Source organism: Mustelus asterias, unplaced genomic scaffold, assembly GCF_964213995.1.
Source record: "Mustelus asterias unplaced genomic scaffold, sMusAst1.hap1.1 HAP1_SCAFFOLD_1335, whole genome shotgun sequence".
Classification (NCBI taxonomy): domain Eukaryota; kingdom Metazoa; phylum Chordata; class Chondrichthyes; order Carcharhiniformes; family Triakidae; genus Mustelus; species Mustelus asterias.
In genome coordinates, this window is record NW_027591280.1 from 66,458 (window position 1) to 86,236 (window position 19,779).

Below are 19,779 nucleotides of genomic sequence, written 5' to 3' on the forward strand. Positions count from 1 at the left end.
GCCTCATAAAACCTGAATCACTCGCTGTGTTTAAAAAAATAGCTTTATTCACACTGTATTTGCATCTTTTGCAAATCACTTTAAATCTTGTTGATCCTTGTCCGAGCAGCAACATTTTGATTTGCTACCTGTTCTCTCCAGCACCATCACTATTTTGAACATTTCTCTCAAATGTCCTCTCAGCATTCTTCCTTCCAAGGTGAACGACCTCTCCTATCGATCCTCGTGTCTGAAGTTTCACATCCCTGTAGCCAATCTTTTAAACATGTTCAGCGCTCTCTCCACTGTGTTCTAAGCCTTCCTAATGTATGACACGCTGAACTGAGATCTAACTAATGTCTTTTGCAGGTTCAGCACAGCCTCCTTGCTCTTGTACTCTATGCCCCTATTGACAATGTTATGATCCCAGCTGATTTCTGGACAGTCAGGTCGAAGAGCAGAAACCCGGCTCAGTAAATCATAACTTTTATTTATTGTTTTATTATTTAGAAATGTAGATGAACAGAATAACAAGGTAGTCGATTAACTTTTAACAAAAGAATAAAACCTTTGTTAAAAAAATAACTTCCATGCACCACCCCATCTAACTTCACAGATGTCTGCAGATCTGTAAGGATGACACGAATTACAAAATAGATCTTATGCTTTAATGTTCTCAGTAAGTACACAGTTAAGGTAAACCAACAAGCCACCTGTGGTTCAGATATACCACTCTCTGAAACTCATTGACAGATGCCACCCAAAGTAACTTTAGTGGATTCTTCTTCAAATTCCCCCAAATGTTTGTAACAATGTGAGAAAACCCGTCTCACTGGGACTGATGCTTCCGTTCCAGAAGCTCCACTCCAGAAACAAAAGCAGCTTTTGGAATATTTTCAATGCTTTCTCTCAGATGCCTTCACCAAGGATCCCTGTCCAATATTTCAATGTGTCCTTTCATTATTCCTCCATACTCAGCCGTGCCAACAGACACCAGCGCCTCATAGTCTGTATGAAGGTGTCACCAACTTTAGAATTATATCAGATATCTGGATTCTCGTGAGCAAACTTTACAATGTCTGCATCTCGCAGCTCTGTCTTTAACTGGGAGCCTCTCTCTGCTCCTCTCTTTAACTTCGGGAGCAGTAGCTTGTTCAGATTCAGGTTTTTTTGTCTCTTTGACGTCTGTCTTCCTGGAACTCCTCTTTTCCTCCTTGGTTTCTGACGGTGATTTATCTTGTGGGTCCTGCTTTCTGAGTCCCTGCATTGCCCTGCCTCTACTGGCAGCCTCTGTGAACTCCATCTCGCTTCTTGGGTTAACTGGTTGCAACTGAAACTCAGTGTTTCTATCATTCATTGTGGACTTCTGAATATAAGCAACCATTTTTTTAACCTCTATAACTCTGACAATGTCGTAAACCTTAAATTAAAATGCAGGGACAGAAAAAACCCGCAGGCAAGCAGCTTTGTTTAACACGAAGTGAAATTAAAGTTTTGGCTCTTTCTTAACACACAAGCACAGAAACACAAATTCAACTTAAACTCATGAATTATTATCTGATGCCTGCAAACATAAACTATTTCACAGCAGTAAAGCCCAAGATGCTGTATTCTTTATTAACTGCTCCCTGCACTTGCCCTGCTGAAGGCAATGATCAATGTGCATACACGTCCAGTCCCTCTGCTCCTGCACTCTGTTAACAATTCTACCGATTATTTTATATTCCTTCCTCATCTGCATGTTACCACAAAGTATCACGTCACCCGTCTCTGCATTGAACTTAATCTGCCACCTATCTGTACACTCCACTATTGTCTGTTTTTCAGTCCCAAGCTCTCCTCCTCACAGTATCCGACGCCTCAAAGGTTTCTGTGAACAACAAACTTTGAAATTTTCCTCTATACTGCATTTACCTTGATCATTCATATATATCAGGGAAAAGCAAGGATCCCAATACTGACCTCTCGGGTTCTCCACTACTGACATCCTCCAGCCTGAAAAATATCCATTATTCATTGTTCATCCAATTTTGTATCCACATTGCGACTTTCTCATTTATTTTATGAGCTTATGCCACAAGTCTGTTGTGTTACTGCATCAGATGATTTTTGAATATCCATGTACACCACATCAACAGCAGAACCTCCATTGACCCTTTCTGTTGCTTCCTTCAATTCACAGCAATATAAAGCCAGTCGCAAACGGCATTTTAGTTAACCAACCAAAGAATTTAGTTTCCTGTGTGTCATTATTAGACTGACCATTTCCCTTTTGAACTCAGTGTGGGACGACCCAGCGTAGTTAAATGATCAACTGACCCTCCAACCCTCAGCTGAGCTTAACACCAGTGCTCCCGTCTGGAGCCACAGACTTGACTCAATTGGATTGACTCACTATTTAAGGTTGTGGTTACAGGCTCCTGGCCCTCTCTTCATCCACTCCAACAAACTGAGATAGCTGGGAATTAAACCCGTATCAACTGCTTAGAAAGCAACTATGCTGACCATTATATCATTGTCATCATTACATCACAGGGGTACGTTTTTCACTCACAGGATGTTGCGTGCGTGGAATCGGCTGCCGGTAGTGGTGGTGGAAGTGGATTCAATTGAGTCTTTTAAGAGACTTTTGGATAGGTTCATGGAGGTTAGTAAGATAGAGGGTTATCGATGAGCCTAGAATGTAAGGAAATTGTTCGGCGCAACTTGCGGGCCGAAGGGCCTGTTTGTGCTGTCGCTTTTCTATGTTCTTCTATGTTCTAATGCAGTGTTACAGTCATAGCTCGGGTGTAGAGAAAGATCAACTTGGGTGAGGTATCGTATCGTAACTTGAATCAGTTCACCACTGGTGCTAAGTTTCTGACACAAACATAGATCCGGCTATTTTTCCTGCTGAACATTAATCTGAATTTAATGTGTTTCTCACTTTCTCCATTTAGTCTGGGTCGCAATAAAGTGGGAGATTCAGGAGCGAAACTATTGTCTGCGGCTCTGAGGAATCCAGAATGTAAAATACAGAAACTGCAGTAAGTATCAGAGTGTGTGAGATTGTGTTAATAATCAGTGGATGTCTGACACTGTAAATTATTATCAGTGTCAGTAATAGTGTCATTAATAACCATTCCACATCATTCCTGTCACTATTTATGTTAAACACTATGGATTTACTCTAACTCCTGAAATCTTTCTCTCTCTGATCTCCAGTTTGGAGAGTAACAGCCTCAGATATTCTCACCTCTGCTCTCAGTACAAACCCGTCAGTGATGTGTCTGAACCTGAGTTACAATAAACTGCGAGGTTCAGGAGTGAAAGATTTATCTAATCATTTATATTTATTTTCAAAACCATTCATGAGAATAAAAAAGATGGACAAAACAATTAAATGTTTATAGAATTCCCAGATATGGCTGGTCACATGTTGAATTTAGTTTAATTTGTCATTCAGATTATAGATGTTTATGTCTGTCGGCTTCTCAGTTTGATTAAACATAGAAAACTGCTGTATATTGGTAAGGCAGATTACAAACTACATTGAATTCTGATGAGTTTTATGCCGAGGGATCCACTCTCAAATTTGTGTTAAACGGAGCTTAAGGAGCACCTGAAAAGAGAATGCAGAGATGGAGATGGGGAGGGTCATGAAGAGAATTCCAGAGCTTCCAGCCCAGCAGTTCAAGGCACAGCTCAGCTGGCAATGGCAATAATCACAGTGCAGAATAGTCTGAATGATGTCCCTATTAATAATGGACATTCTTTTTAAGAACACAAATAATGATACTAAATATACCATTGCTGTCAGTATTCGTGTTGTTAAAAACACTGCCCGCTATTAGTAGACACAAAATAAGCTTGGGAGCAAAGTTGGAGACCATGAAATAAAAGAGGCAAAGGCAGCCTGGATATGAAGTTATCTGAGTGACAGGAAACAGACAGGAGAGGTGAACTGTACCTTTTCATTTATAGGAAGCTGACAGTGGCTTTCCCCAGCAACCAGTACTGTGTTACTACGACTAATTTTCTTTACATGTACTACCAAATGCGACTTGGGTTTATCTTAAGATGAGATGTGAAGCTCCAGCACACGGCCACCAGACCACAGAGCGGATGCAGCATATGATAGACCGAGCTCAATCACACCAAAACCAATGGATCAGATCAGAGATCTGCTGTCTTGCCATATCTAGTCATAAATAGTGTTAGACATGTCACAAAATGTTAGACATGCCGGTTACATTAGGCGACACGGTGGCTCAGTGGTTAGCACTGCTGCCTCACAGCGCCAGGGACCAGGGATCAATTCCGGCCTTGGGTTACTTTATGTGTAAAGTTTGCACGTTCTCCCAGTGTCTGTGTGGGTTTCCTCTGGGTGCTCCAATTTTCTCCCACACTCCAAAGATGTGCAGGTTCAGATGATTGGCTATACTAAGTTGTCCCTTAGTGTCTCAGGGTGTGTAGGTTACGGGGATTAGTGGGCCATATATGTGGAGTTACAGAGATAGGCCTGGATATGATACTTTTTCAAAGAATTGGTGAAGACTCGATGGGCCAAAGGGCCTCCTTCTACACTGTGGGAATTTTATGATTCTATAAACATGCCACAAGTATTCCATCATTACTGATGAGGGAGGCCAGAGCATCAGTGCCATCCTCAGCCAGAAGTGCTGAGCAGAATGATTAATCTCGGCCTCCTCCTGAGGTCCCCAACATTACAGATGACAATTTGATTCACTGCGTGTGAGGTAAAGAAATGACCGAAGGCACTGGGTACTGCAAACTCTGTCAGCCTGGCAGTACCCCAGCAATGGTACTGAAGAACTGTGCTCCATAACCAGCCATTCCCCTAGCCAAGCTGTTCCAGTACAGCTACAACACTGGATCTACCGGAAAATGTGGAAAAAAACAGGGCAAATCTAATCTGATGAATTGCTGCTCCATCAGTCTGCTCTTGAACGTCAGAAAAGTGTCATCCTTCCAGTGCCTCATGAACATCACTGCAGGAGTTTCTGAGGGTGATGTCCAAATCCCAACCACCTTCAATTGCTTTATCAATGTCCTGCCTTCCATTATAATATCAGTAGTGAGGATGCTCACTAATGATTGCACAATGCTCAGTACTGTTCACAATTCCTCAGAGACTGAAGCAGTCCATGTCCATAAACAGCAAGACCTGAACAAAACCGAAAATGCTGGAAAGGCCCAGCATGTCTGACAGCTTCTGTGGAGAGAGAACAGCTAACCCTTCGAATCTGGGTGACTCTTCGACAGAGCTAGCGTCTTAAGGTCTGAAGAACGTTCAGGCTTAACCTGATAAATGGCAAGTAATGTTTCACGACACAAATACCAGGCAAGGACCATCTCCAACAGACGGGAATATAACCATATTCCCTTTACATTGAATGGCAGCACCATCGCTGAATCCTCGACCATCAACATCCTGAGTGGTGGGAGTGCACTGGGACCATTGAACAGACACTGAACTGTAAACACTATGGCTCCAAGGGTAGATCACAGTCTGGGAATTCGGAGATGAGGAACCCGCCTCCTGTCTCCCAAAATTTTGCCCACCATCTCCAAGGCAAAAGTCAGCAGTGTGATGGAATCCGCTCATCTTGCTGGATTGACTGCAGCTTCAAAAACACTGAAGAAGCTCATCCATGGAAAAGGAGCCTACTGGATCAGCTGGCCATTCACCAAACAAAACATTGACTGTCTCTACCACTGACGCACAGTGGCAGTATTTTACCACATACAAGGTGGAATGTAGCAGCTCACCAAGGTTCCTGAGCCAGCATCATCCAAACAGGCACTATGCATCGCCGAGATGGCCAAGGATATCAGAAGGATGGGACAACAACCAGCTTCAGATTTCTTTCCAAACCACACACCATTCTGCCTTGGAATATATTGCTTTTCCATCACTGATGCGGGATCATAATCCCGGATGTCCCTTCCTAGCGGTTTTGTACCAGATGCTCTGCAGAATTTAAGAAGATGGCTCACCACCTCCTTCTCAAGGGCAATTGGGGATGGGCTGCAAGTGTTTGCATTGCCAGTGAAACCATCATCCCTTGAAAGAATTAATAAAGACACAGCTGCCCACTGTAGGGATGGGTAATTGTGCCTGTGTGTAACCCAAACTCAGTCGCAGAAGAGAGAAAAAACAGCTGCGACAGGACAAATAGTGTGGCCATTGCACAGGCCAGAGGAATTCTAAAGATAGATCTGGTGGAACTACTCAATATACTCAGCGAGGGTCTCAAATGTCCTGGTGTTGTGCTGTGTTCCATACAACCTGGATCTAGAGTGGAGAAGCTTTGAACAAAGTGTGATGCAACACAATGTTGACCAGATGCTTCATGATGAGGAACCCCATGGACCACAGGCCAGGGACATGGGATATGTGTCAGGGAGGATAGAGATTTAGTAATGCAGACATGCTTTTCCAAGAACCTGAACTCACACAGCCATTCAGTGTAATAAATCTTCACCATCTCCAGCACTGTTGCTGTTTCTGTGAATGTTTTATAATTTCCCTGGAGCCGTCACTACATGAAACAAAGGTATTGAAATTGTATTGACCTCATTCAGTGCTGTATTTCCCATCTCACATTCCCAGTGAACTGTTAAACACCCAGGAATATGGTGAGGGATTTTTTTAGTGGTGCTCCATCTCTGAATTTATTGAAAATACATACAGAACAAAGGGACCAGTAATAACAAAGTACAATCCTGTGTGTATTAACCTGGTGGTGTTAAACTTCTTACTGTGTTAACCCTGTGAAACCCAAGGATCAACCCCACCATGACAACCACCCCCATCCCCGCACTATCCGCTGAGCTGCTTGCAGCATCTTACCTCTCTCCTCTGAGAATTTCGATGCCGTGGCCTTTGTCCTCGGATTTCCTGGGTCCTGGAAGGATCCGGCCAACTGTAGGTCCTCTGCACAGACGCTGGAGTTGTCTCCATCATCATAGTTTCGTGAGGTGCTGGTGTCACAGTCGGAGCAGAAGGGGATCCACTGCCCACACCAGGGGCATCCTGAGAGGAGCTCCCAAATACTGCAGGCAGCCGCTCCTCTATCCATTCAGGGCAAACTGGACCCTCCCTGCTCAGCTGGGGAGCTCCTGACAGTTACTCCAGGCACATTTTCCCACCCCTCCTGCAGCCCGTGTTCCACAGAGCTCATGGAGGTGGTGAGAACATGCAGGCTCATGTGTATTTCCTGTGAGTGAGAGGCTGGATGTGACTCTCCATGAAGGTCACCAATCTCTCTGTGGAGGATGCTATTTGTGCTCATACCTGAGACATGGTAACACTGCTGACCTGGATTGACTCCTCCATCCTTTGTGTATGGATACACAGAGCCTTTGGAAACTCCACCGAATGTTAAAATACCTTACACTGCAGCTCCAGTATCTGCTGCATTGTTAAAGACTCCAGTCACATTTCATCTTCCTGAAGCTGACAATGACCTGTCCCCTCGAGCGTGAGTGAACTCAGCTATTCCTGCCTCCATCAGCTGCTCGAGTATGTCTGTGCTGCTCTGTGCTGCCAGTTTGTAACCCCTTTGCTAATCGTGTGAGACAGAATCTGCTCTGGTGGAGGTTATGGGGAATAATGTGACAGAGCACCCTCTGTGAACCCCTCCTCCTCTTCTGAGGTAGACACTTGTCTCCCTCTCGCAGCAGCTGTTGATGTGTGAGAGAGTGAAGAATGTTAGAGGGTAATGCACATTGCAACATGTCCTGGAGACTGTTCCCAATCCAGAGCTCCATGTGACCAATGGAAGACACACAAGCACCAGGTTTTGGACTCAGCAGCAGAGTCTCTCCGGTGCGCATCCATTCACTCACTCACTCTCTCTGGATCCACATCCCATCTCACCATCCAGACTTGCTTGGGTTGATGTGACAGGACTCCTCCTTCACTCCTGAGGGAACAGAACCTCCCTCCAAATGGAAATAGCCTTGAGAATTTCCAGGGTAGTGTCAGCGAATTGGGTTTAATCTGCCTTCTGCCATTTCAGCCCTTTGTTCATTAACCAGGGCTCCCTCACTGCTCCCTTCAAGCCTTTAAAAGTGCTGCTGGCTGCCTTTAAATCTGGTGCCAGCTTTGCCTGAATGGGGTCTTCCCTGCAGCCATTGGTTAAGCTGTGGAATGCACAGGATTTTGGGGGAAGGTAGGGGGATGACTCTTCGTGAGTTGATCATTTGGAGAGTCAGTGCAGACACAATGGGCCGAATGGCCTCCTCCTGCTCTGTAACAATTCTGTGATTCTGCCTGTGCTGCCTGAGTGCACGGATTTCCCGAACCTGTCAGATATTTATGTGCCTGTTTGGTTACATGTGGAGTTGGTTAGTTCATTTGGTTTGGTGTTTCGAGTGTGATGTAGAATGATGCTAAGTTTGAGGGTTGGTCCTCTTACCGGCTGCGGGGTTCATGGAATCCCACCTCCTCCCATTGCCGCACGTTTATTAAGTTGTATCCCTGAAGCTACATGTAACAAATTGTCTCTCTCTATTGGAGAGAAATACAAAGAACAAAGAAAATTACAACACAGGAACAGGCCCTTCGGCCCTCCAAGATCGCACCGACCATGCTGCCCGACTTAACTAATACCCCCTACCCTTCCGGGGACCATATCCCTCTATTCCCATCCTATGCATGTACTTGTCAAGACGCCCCTGAAACGTCGCCACCATATCCGCTTCCACTACCTCCCCCGGCAACGAGTTCCAGGCGCCCACTAGTCTGTGTAAAGAATCTGCCTTGTACATCTCCTTTAAAACTATGCCCCCTCGTAATTGACTCTTCCTCCATGCGAAAAAGCTTCCGACTATCCACTCTGTCCATGCCTCTCATAATCTTGTAGACTTCTATCAGGTCTCCCCTCAACCTGCGTCGCCCCAGTGAGAACAAACCAAGTTTCTCCAACCTCTCCTCATAGCTACTGCCCTCCATACCAGGCAACATCCTCGTAATCTTTTTTGTACCCTCTCCAAAGCCTCCACATCCTTCTGGTGGAGTGGCGACCAGAATTGAACACTATATTCTAAGTGCGGCCTAACGAAGGTTCTATAAAGCTGCAACATGACTTGCCAATTTTTAAACTCAATACCCTGGCCGATGAAGGCAAGCATGCCGTATGCCTTCTTGACTACCTTCTCCACCTGCATTGCCACTTTCAGTGACCTGTGTACCTGTACACCGAGATCCCTTTGCCTATCAGTATTAACATTTTATTGAGGACTATGGCTACTAACACTGTCCACACTGCAACATCACCAACTTCCAGTTGAAATATCGATAACATTTCCAACCATTATCATCACAGAATTCTTACGGAGCACAATGACGCCATTTGGACCATCGTGTCTGAACCAGCTCGCCAAATTAGCATTCGGCATTTGTGTCATTCTCCAGCCTTTTTCTCGTATCCTAGCTCATTCTTTATATTCAAATAATCATCTCATTCCTTTTTGACTGCTTCGATGCAGCCGACCTCCACCACACTTCCCGGCTGTGAGTTCCAGACCCGAACCACTGCCAGTGTGAAAAAGGTTTCTCTCTCATCATCTTCAACCCCACCACACACTCCATTCCTGCCACTGACCATCCCATGGCCCTCCCTGTGACTCAGGGAAAGGACATGGGAATCCTGTGCTCTTCCCTTTCACCATCATCCTTTTTGTCATTTAATCAGTCCGGCACTTCCATTTTGTTCTTTCCTTGTCACCCGCCCATCCCCAGCTCCCTGTCACTTAAAACCATTTAATTCACTGCTACTCCCAAGTTTTAATTTTAGCTAATTGAACTGAAACTAAATCTGTTTCTCTCTTCACAGATGCTGCCTGTCCTGCTGAGATTTTCCACATATTTTTTTCATATTTCAGATTTACAGCATCAATAGAATTTTGCCTTCTATATCAACTGAAGTTGTGTTTCTTGAATGTCCCGCGCTGTACATTATTATTGTTAATGATCTTATTCTTAAAAACACTGTGGATTTACCCTGATTCCTGTTATTTTTCTCTCTGATCTCCAGTCTGTCTGGTAACGAACTCACCGATTCTGGTGCCAAGGACCTGGCCTCTGCTCTCAGTACAAACCGCTCACTGATAGATCTGGATCTGGGTGTCAATAAACTGGGAGATTCAGGAGTGAAACTGCTGTCTGTGGCTCTGAGGAATCCGGACTGTAAAATACAGCAACTGCAGTAAGTAGCAGACTGTGTGAGATTGTGTTTATAATAACTGAATATTCAACAATATAATTTGACCACTGGTATTTGTATAAAAAACACTGCCCATTACTATTGGCATCAGTTATGAATAAGGAAAACTGCTTTTCCTCTGACTCCTGTTGCTTCTCTCTCTGATCCCTGAGCAATGGGATGTCAGTCCCACAAATCCTTATGTTGAGGGTGTGGGGGAATAACATTATGGTGCACCCTGTGAGATTCTCTCCTCCTCCTCAGATGTGCACAGTTCTCCCCGGGCACAACATCCATTGATTTGTGAAAAGGGGGGAGAGTGAGTGGATGACAGTAAATGGAGGACAGGACATGGTGGTGGAGTCTCGCTGTTAGTAACAGATGTCAGTACAGTAGCGAGAGGTGAACTTAGTTCCAATGATCAAGATGCAGAATCAGTTTGGGTAGAGATAAGAATTAACAAAGTTAAATGATCACTTGTGGGAATCATTTATAGGCTCCTAACAATATTCAGAATCTCCGACACAGTACACAGGAATATTAATGGGGTCTTGTAAAAACAAACTGCAATAATCACGGGTGATTTTAACATTCATGTACAAAGAAGAACAAAGAGTCATGCAGCACAGTAACAGGCCCTTCGACCCACCAAGCCTGCGGCAACGACTCATTCTTATTCAGACCCAGTACTTATTGCTCATACGCAGTTTCTATTCCTCTGTTCATCTCCCGTTCATGTTTCTATCAAGATAAACCTCGAACATTGGGAACGTTCCTGCTTCCGTCAACTTCACTGGCTGTGCATTCGAGGCACCCACCACCCTCTATGTGAAAACTTTCCCCGCACGTCTCCTCTAAACTTTCCCCCTCTTGCCTTCAAACTGTCCCGTCTTGGAGTTGACATTTCCACCCTGGGGAAAAGACTCCAACTATCAACCATATATCTGCCTCTATCAGGTCGCCCCTCAGCCTCCGTCTTTCCAGTGAAAACAATCCGAGTTTATTCAACTTCTCTTCATACCTCAACCAGACCAGACGACATCCTTGTAAACCTTCCTTGCACCTTCTCCAAAGCAGCCACATCCTTCTGGTTGTCTGGCGATCAGCACTGCACGCAATATTCCATGTTGGGCCGAACTAAAGTTTAATACAGCTGTAACATAACTTGCCAACTTTGATACTTGATGCCCTGGCCAATGAAGCAAGCATGCTGCATGCCTTGTTGACCAAGTTATCCACCTGTGTTACCACTTTCAGGGATCAGTGGACAAGTACGCACAGATCCATCTGTATGTCAATGCTCCTGTTGTTTTTTTTCAGACAGGGAAGGCTGGGGGACGACCATGTGGAGTTGTATCAAATTATAGAAATAAACCTTACCCCTTCGTTTTAGGAGACAATAACCAGGGGCATAGATTTAAGGCTTTGGGGAGGGGTTTCAGAGGAGAATTGAAGATGACACAGTGTTTAGCATTGCTGCCTCACAACGTCAGGGACCTTGGTTTAATTCTGGCCTCGGGTGACTGCCTGTGTGGGGTTTGCATGTTCCCCCCATGTGTGCGTGTTTCTGTCAGGTACTCTGGTTTCCTCCCACAGTCCAAAGATGTGTAGATTAGGTGGATCGACCATGCTAAATTATCATTTCATGTTCAAAGATATGTAGTTTCAGTGGATTTGCCATGATAAATGTCCAGTGATAAGCAGTTGTGTGGGCCTGGCATTTTCGGACAATCAGTGCAGAGTCGATGAGGCGATTGGGCACCTTCTGCACAGTGGGGATTCTATGGTTCTGTGGAAAAGTTTTTTCACCCAGAGGGTGGTGGGAATCTGGATCTCACTGTCTGAAAGGGTGGTGGAGTCAGGAACACTCGCAACATTTAAGAAGCATTCAGACAAGCACTTGAAATGCCACAGCAGACAAGGCCATGGAGCAAGTGCTGGAAATGGATTAGAATAGATTGGTCTTGATGGCTGACACAGACACGATGGGCCGAAGGGCCTCTTTCTGTGCTGAAAAACTCTATAAAGGCCCAGGGGTTGGAAGTTACGAACCAGAACCTGAATTTTCACTGATTCCTGTGATTTATCTCTCTCTGATCCCAATGCAGTGGAATGTAATCACATTGATTTTTGTGCCCTGGGTGTAGGGGAATAATGTGACGGTGACTCTGAGGACCCATTCACATGCTAAAAGGGGGCACACGTCACCCAGTCACACAGCCCTTGATTTGTGAGGAAGAGTAAAGAGTGAATGGAGGCAATTGTTAAGATGCAGACCAGAAACTCCAAGGTGTTTTGTGAAGTTAGACTGGACCCTTGGTTTTACATTTGATTTTGGCATTGATGAGCATGAGGTGTTTCACTCCAGGTATGAATCAAGTGACCCACTAGGATGCTTTTTTCAAACACAGTTTATTTAAGAATGCAGTTAGAATATAACAACAAGAATTAGCATAACCTTTACCAATTGCAAGACTTAAACATGACACAGTATAACTCTTAACAGCTCGCTATCTCTGTTGTTCCAATATAAAGCAATACCCACAGACATACAGCCTTCTCCAACATTTGTTAGCACAAAAACAAGTAAGCTCACGTGATGTCGATTTCCAGCTTTTTACCACTTCTGGAGAGCCAACAGACAATTGTTTTCAGAGACGGATGTCGCCTCCGAACAGCCCAACCGCAGAGAGGTAACCCCAGTCTCTGACAGCCTCCAACACAGCAACACTTAAACAGAAAAAACTCCAACTTCAGAGAGGGAAACAGCACTGCTGTTTGTCTTAACTTCAAGCAGCTTCTGAAAGCAGAATAAAAACTAGAATGCTCTGTGAAAAATAGCTGTCCCTCAGTCACATGACATAACCTGTCAATCACCCGCAATCAAGCTCTACTCTGCCATCCCAGGGGAAACACTGAAACAACAGAACACTGCATTAGTTCAGATTAAAATCAACATGATGTCAATTATACTGCTCCAGTAACAATAAAGGAAACCGGCTACAGATAGCACGGTGCCGACAACATAACCTGCAGAGAAACATGATTAAAATAGAAACTAGAAGCAGGAGTCGGCCATTCGGCCCTTCGAGCCTGCTCCACCATTCATTTTGTTCATGGGTGATCATCGAATTCAATATCCTTCAATGTTCAGTATATTTCTTCAAGACATAGTTTGTAACAAAATGTACATTCCAACACGTCCTTCAGCCGGGTCCATGTGACCGGTGATGGGCACACGAGCCCTGTATGTTACAGGTGCCAGAGAGTCTCCTGTGTCCATCCATTTGACCGCACACTCTCAGCTCCACAACCAATATCGCAATCAGCGATTTCCCACACTATCTGCTGTTCTCCCAGCTCCAGCGCTGCTAATTCTACGTGTAAGGATTACAAGATCTGGACGCTGTCAGCATTTTTACTTCATTCCCTGACGTTTCGTGCTCTCTTCTACAGGCACATAAAGTTCCATTGTTACTCTCCCATCAAAGACACAAGCCTATGCTGGTGAGAACCTGACTGACCGCCATGTCTACGCAGGGAAAGCCTCTTGCCTCTGACCATCCCATTCTCACAGTGCTAGAGTTAGCTGACTAACTAGAACTCTGCAGAGAGAGGCTGACATGTCTCTGACAGTCGATGCTGCTTTCTGGGCATTGCCTGTGTCTGTGTGGGGATGGCCTTTCTACCATTTCACTTTCATTCTCATTCGACCCCATATGCCTCAGATTATATGCTATAAAATGCTTCACCACCTTGTCAGAACTTGGCATGTTATTCATCCTTTTGCCTCATGCAACCATATAACCCACGCCTACTCAGTTCTCCAGTAATCTCCATCCCGATATGCTTGGATTGATGTGGCAGATACTGTCCAGTCCTGAGAGAACAGAAATTTGCTCCAAACTCAGGTAGCCTTGGGGAAGAGTACCAAGTGTTGCCAAGTGCATCATTGAATTGAGTTTAACCTTTCTCCTCCCATTCCAGCCCTGTGTTCTTAACCAGGTCTTCCTCACTGGTCTCTCCAGAGCTGCTGCCTATCAAAGTGCTGCCCGTGCCAGCATTGCCTGAACCGGGACTTCTCCTGCAGCGAGTGGTTAAGGGCTGGAGTTCACTGTCTGAGAGTGTGGTGGAGACACGTTCAGTTGAAAATTTCCAAAGGGAATTGGATTATGATCTGAAAAGGAAGATTGTGCAGGGTTACGGGGAGAATTTGGGGGAATGACACTTAGTAAATTGCTCATTTAGAGAGTCAGTGCAGAGAGCATGGTCCGAATGGTCTCCTTCTGCTCTGTAACAATTCTCTGATTCTACCTGAGAGAGATACCAATGGCCCTTTGTGGACACTGGCTAAATTACCTCACCCTGTTTACACTGCAACATCACCAGCTTCCAGTTAAAATCTCGATACATTTCCAACCATTATCTTCACAGAATTATTGCGGAGCACCACGAGGCGAAATGTGTCTGCACTGGCTCACCAAACTAGGATTAGGAATTTGTCTCATTCTACTGCATTCTCCTCGTATCTTTGCACATTGTTTCATTCGCATGTTCATCAACTGTCCTCTGTGATGCCTCGAATCAGCCTGCCTCCACCACACTTCCAGACTGTACATTCCAGACCCGTACCACTGGTATCGTGAAAAAGGTTTCTCTCTCATCATCTTCAACCCCACCACACACTCCATTCCTGAGCCACTGACCATCCCATGTCCCTCCCTGTGACTCAGGGTAAGGACATGGGAATCCTGTGCTCTTCCCTTTCACCATCATCCTTTTTGTCATTTAATCACTCCGGCACTTCCATTTTGTTCTTTCCTTGTCACCCGCCCATCCCCAGCTCCCTGTCACTTAAAACAATTTAATTCACCGCTACTTCCAAGTTCTAATTTTAGCTAATTGAACTGAAACTAAATCTGTTTCTGTTTTCACAGATATTGCCTGTCCTGCTGAGAATTCCTAACATATTTTATTCATATTTCAGATTTACAGCATCAATGCTATTTTGCCTTCGTTGTGAACTGAAGTTGTGTTTCCTGAATGTCCCGCGCTGTACATTATTATTGTTAATGATCTTATTCTTAAAAACACTGTTGATTTACCCTGATTTCTGTTATTTTCCTCTCTCTGATCTCCAGTCTTTTTCGTAACGATCTCTCAGATTCTTGTGCCGAGGACCTGGCCTCTGCTCTCAGTACAAATCGCTCACTGACAGATCTGAATCTGGGTTACAATAAACTGGGAGATTCAGGAGTGAAACTGCTGTCTGTGGCTCTGAGGAATCCGGACTGTAAAATACAGAAACTGCAGTAAGTAGCAGACTGTGTGGGATTGTGTTTATAATAACTGCATATTCAACAATATAATTTCACCACTGGTATTTGTATAAAAAAACACTGCCCATTACTATTGGCGTCAGTTATGAATAAGGAAAACTGCTTTTCCTCTGACTCCTGTTGCTTCTCTCTCTGATCCCTGAGCAATGGGATGTCAGTCCCACAAATCTTTATGTCCAGGGAGTGGGGGAATAATGTTATGGTTCACCCTCTGAGGTCCTCTCCTCCTCCTCAGATGTGCACAGCTCTCCCCGGGCACCGCATCAATTGATTTGTGAAAAGGGGGAGATTTGAGTGGATGACAGTAAATGGAGGACAGGACATGGTGGTGGAGTTTCTCTGTTAGTCACAGGTGACACTACAGCAGCGAGAGGTGAACTTAGTTCCAATGATCAAGATGCAGAATCAGCTTGGTTAGAGATAAGAATTAACAAAGTTTAAAAGGTCACTTGTGGAATCATTCATAGGCCCCTGACAATAGTCATAATAATGGGGTCTTGTAAAAGCATACTGCAATAATCACGGGTGGTTTTAATCTCCATATGCAAAGAAGAACAAAGAAGCATACAACACTGTAACAGGCCCTTCGGCACACCAAGCCTGACTCCTAATCCATATTCAGACCCAGTACTTACTGCCCATTCGCAGTTTCTATTCCTCAGTTCGTCTCCTGTTCATGTGTCTATAAAGATTCATGTTGGACATTGGTAACGTGCCTGCTTCCACCACCTCCATTGGCAGGGCACTCAAGGCACCCACCACCCTCTGTGTGAAAATCTTCCCCACACGTCTCCCATAAACTTTGCCCCTCCCACCTTTATCCTGTGCCCTCTTGTAGTTGATCATTCCACCCTGGAGAAAAGTCTCTGACTATCCACCATATTGATGCCTCTCATAATTGTGGATACCTCCATCAGGTCACCCCTCAGCCTCCCTTTTTGTAGTGAAAACAATCCGTGTTTATACAACCTCTCTTCATAACGTAACCCTCCTTGACCAGGCAACATTCTGGTAAACCTTCTTTACACCCTTTCCAAAGCATCCACATCATTCTGGTAGTGTGGAGAACAGAACTGCAAGAATTATTCAAATGTGGCCAAATAAAGTTTCATACAGCTCTAACATAACTTGCTAACTTTTATACTCTGCCCCGGTCGATGAAGACAAGCATGCTATGTGCCTTCTTGACCACCTCATCCACCTGTGTTGCTACTTTCAGGGATCTGTAGACTTGTACACACAGATCCCTCTGTAGGTCAATGCTCCTGTGGCTTCTTCTATTTACTGTATAAATAGCTCAGATTGTCAAAAGTTGAATAAGAGATTGGTTCACAGAATCTATTCAAGCAATTTCTTGGAGAAGCACGTTCCAGTGCCAATCACACAACAAGCTGTTTTAGACATGGTGATGTGCAAATGTGTGGCGTTTCCAACAAAAATAGATTCCTTTCAGTTGAAAAACAGCAGCAGAAGTGTTCCAGCCGTTGCTAATTCAAGGACTGTATTAGATTAAGTGAAGATGTGGCACCGGGGTTGGCACTGCTGCCTCACAGCGTCAGATTCCCGGATTCATTCCAGCTTTGGACGACTGTTTGTGGAGTTCTCACGTTCTCCCCGTGTCTGTGTGGGTTTCCTTCGGCTGCGCCTGTTTCCTCCCATAGTCCAAAAAAACTGTGCAGGTTAGGTGGATTGGCCATGCTAAATTGCCCGTTAGTGTCCAAGATGTGTAGGTTAGGTGGATTAGCAGCGTGAATATGTGGGGTTACGGGAAACCGGGCAACTGCAGATCTATTAGTCTGACATTGATGGTATGGAAATCCTATAATAATCTATAATAAAGGAAGTGATAACAGAACACTTCGAAATTAATGGCAGGATTAGACAGGGCCAACATGGATTTATGAAAGGCTGGCACGGTGACACAGTGGTTAATATTGTTGCATCACAGCCAGGGGCCCGGGTTCAATTCCAGCCTTGGGTGACTGTGTGGAGTTTCCACATTCTCCCCGTGTCTGCGTGTGTTTCCTTTGGGTGCTCCGGTTTCCTCCCACACTCCAAAGATATGCATGGTAGATGGATTGGTCATGGTAAAATTGCCCTTAGTGTCCCAAGGTATGTAGGTTAGGTGGATTAGCCCGAGTAAATTTGTGAGTTTATGGGGAGCGGACCTTGGTAAATTACTCTGTCAGTGTGTCTCGATGGGCCGAATGACGATTCCTACACTAGGGATTCTATAGTTGCATGATTCACACACAAGAGGTTATTAAATAAAATTGGAGCACGTGGGATTGGGAGGAATATACCAGCATGGATTGAGAACTGATTAATGGACAGAAACAAGGAGTTGGAATAAGTGGGTTACTTTTGGGTTGACAGCCTCTAACTAGTGGAGTACGGCAGGGATCAGTGTTTGGGTCTCAGCTATTCAGAATCTACATCAATGATATGGATGTGGGGATCAAATATAATATTTCCAAATTTGCGAATAATGGAAAACTAGGTGAAAATCTGAATTGTGAGGAGGATGCAAAGATGTTTCAAGGGGATGTGGAGAGGCTCAGGGAGCGGCCAAAGGATTGCCAGCTGGATGACAAGGCGGGAAAATGTGAGGTTATCTAATTTTGTAGAAAAAACAGAAATTAAGGCAACTCCAATTAAGGCAATTTGATACCTTGTTCATGAGGCACTGAAAGCTAAGATGAGAGCAATTAAGATAACAAATGGTATATTAGCTATTATTCTAAGAGGATTTGAGTTGAGGGAAAAGATGTCTTCCTGCAATTATATGCAGCCTTGATGAGACCAACCTGGAGTATTGTGAACAGTTTTGGTCTCCTGCCCGAAGCAAAGATGTACTTGGCATGTAAAGAAGGTTCACTAAAATAGGTCCAGGGACAGATGGGTTGTCCTATGAGGAACAAAAACACTTTATTCTCAGGCCTTTAGAAGAATGATCGCTGAACTTATTCAAACCTCCACTAATTTATGGGGTTCAATTGGCCAGATGCAGAAAGGATGTTTCCCCTTGCTGGAGGGTCTGAAACCTGGGACACAGTCTGAGAATAAAGGGCAGTTATTTAGGCTGAGATGAGGGGTATTTGTTTTCCATTAGAATGCTGGTGAATCAAGGAATGCAGGGATAATGCTGGAAATGGTGTTGAAGCAGAGGATCAGCCATGGTCACATTGAATGATGGAGTGGATTTGAAGGACAGAATGGATGACTCCTGCTCCTGTTTCTTAACGTTCTTATTGCAATAGGAATGGAAGGTAAGAGTAAGAAGGTTTTGCTGCAGCTTTACACGACCTTCATGAGATCACAACTGGAGTAATGTGTATAATGTTGAGCTCTTTATTTTAAAAATGATAGAACTGTATTAGAACCAGCTCAGAGAAAGTTCACTCGGCTGATTCCTGGGATGGAGAGGTTTATTTTACGAGGAAAATTTGAGCAAATTGGAGCAATATCTCGGAAAGTTCAGAAGATTAAAAGGTGATCGCATTGAGGGGATGAGACAGGGTCATTGCTGAGAGGCTGTTTCTTCTTGTAAGAGAAACCAGAACAAGGGGACAGATTTTAAAATGTAATTGTCAGTCCGTTAAGACTGAGATGAGGAGAAATTTATTTTTTAGATGGTGGCTGGTCAGTGGAATTCTCTTCCCTGGAGACTAGTGGTGGCAGAATCATTGAATATATTCAAGGCTGAGTTAAGAATGATTTTGGATTGAGAAGCGAATCAAGGGTTACGGGGGAGCGACAGGGAAAAGAGTTGAGACTACAATTAGATCAGCCGTGATGGAGTATGCTCGAGGGTCTGAATGGCCTTCTGCAGCTCCTAGTTATTTTGTTCCTATCCCAATACGTCCTTCAGACTGCTCTCTGTGACCAGTGATGGATAAACAAGCTCTATGTTTTGTCCTCACCAGGCGCTCTCCTGTGCCCATTCATTAGGCCACCCACTCAACCCATCTCACCAGCAGTAATTACCCACTCTGCCCCCAGGCCTTCCTGATCCAGCACTTCATCTTCCATTGGCGTAAGGATGGCAAGACCTGGATTTCTCCACTCTTCACTCATTCCCTGATGATGTTTGCTCTCTTTCCAAACACATAAATTGTTACTCACTCATCAAACACATGCACTAGCCCAGGGTTGTCCAACGTGTGGACCAAGGGGCGAATGTGACCCTCGAAGCCCCTCAATGCGGCCCCCGGAGCGAGTTTCCAGAATCTCAGTCACACAGTTCA

General features: G+C 44.6%; 1 protein-coding gene across 1 annotated transcript in view; it reads left to right on the plus strand.

Annotated features, from left to right (window-relative positions):
• The window catches only part of LOC144488156 (NACHT, LRR and PYD domains-containing protein 3-like), a 33,020-nt gene that overhangs the window by 6,470 nt on the left and 6,771 nt on the right, over positions 1 to 19,779 (plus strand). Inside the window, exons 3-4 of the mRNA XM_078206176.1 lie at positions 2,919 to 3,005; positions 15,335 to 15,505. Of these exons, the coding sequence (XP_078062302.1) occupies positions 2,919 to 3,005; positions 15,335 to 15,505 (258 nt within the window). The remainder of the gene's footprint in view (positions 1 to 2,918; positions 3,006 to 15,334; positions 15,506 to 19,779) is intronic.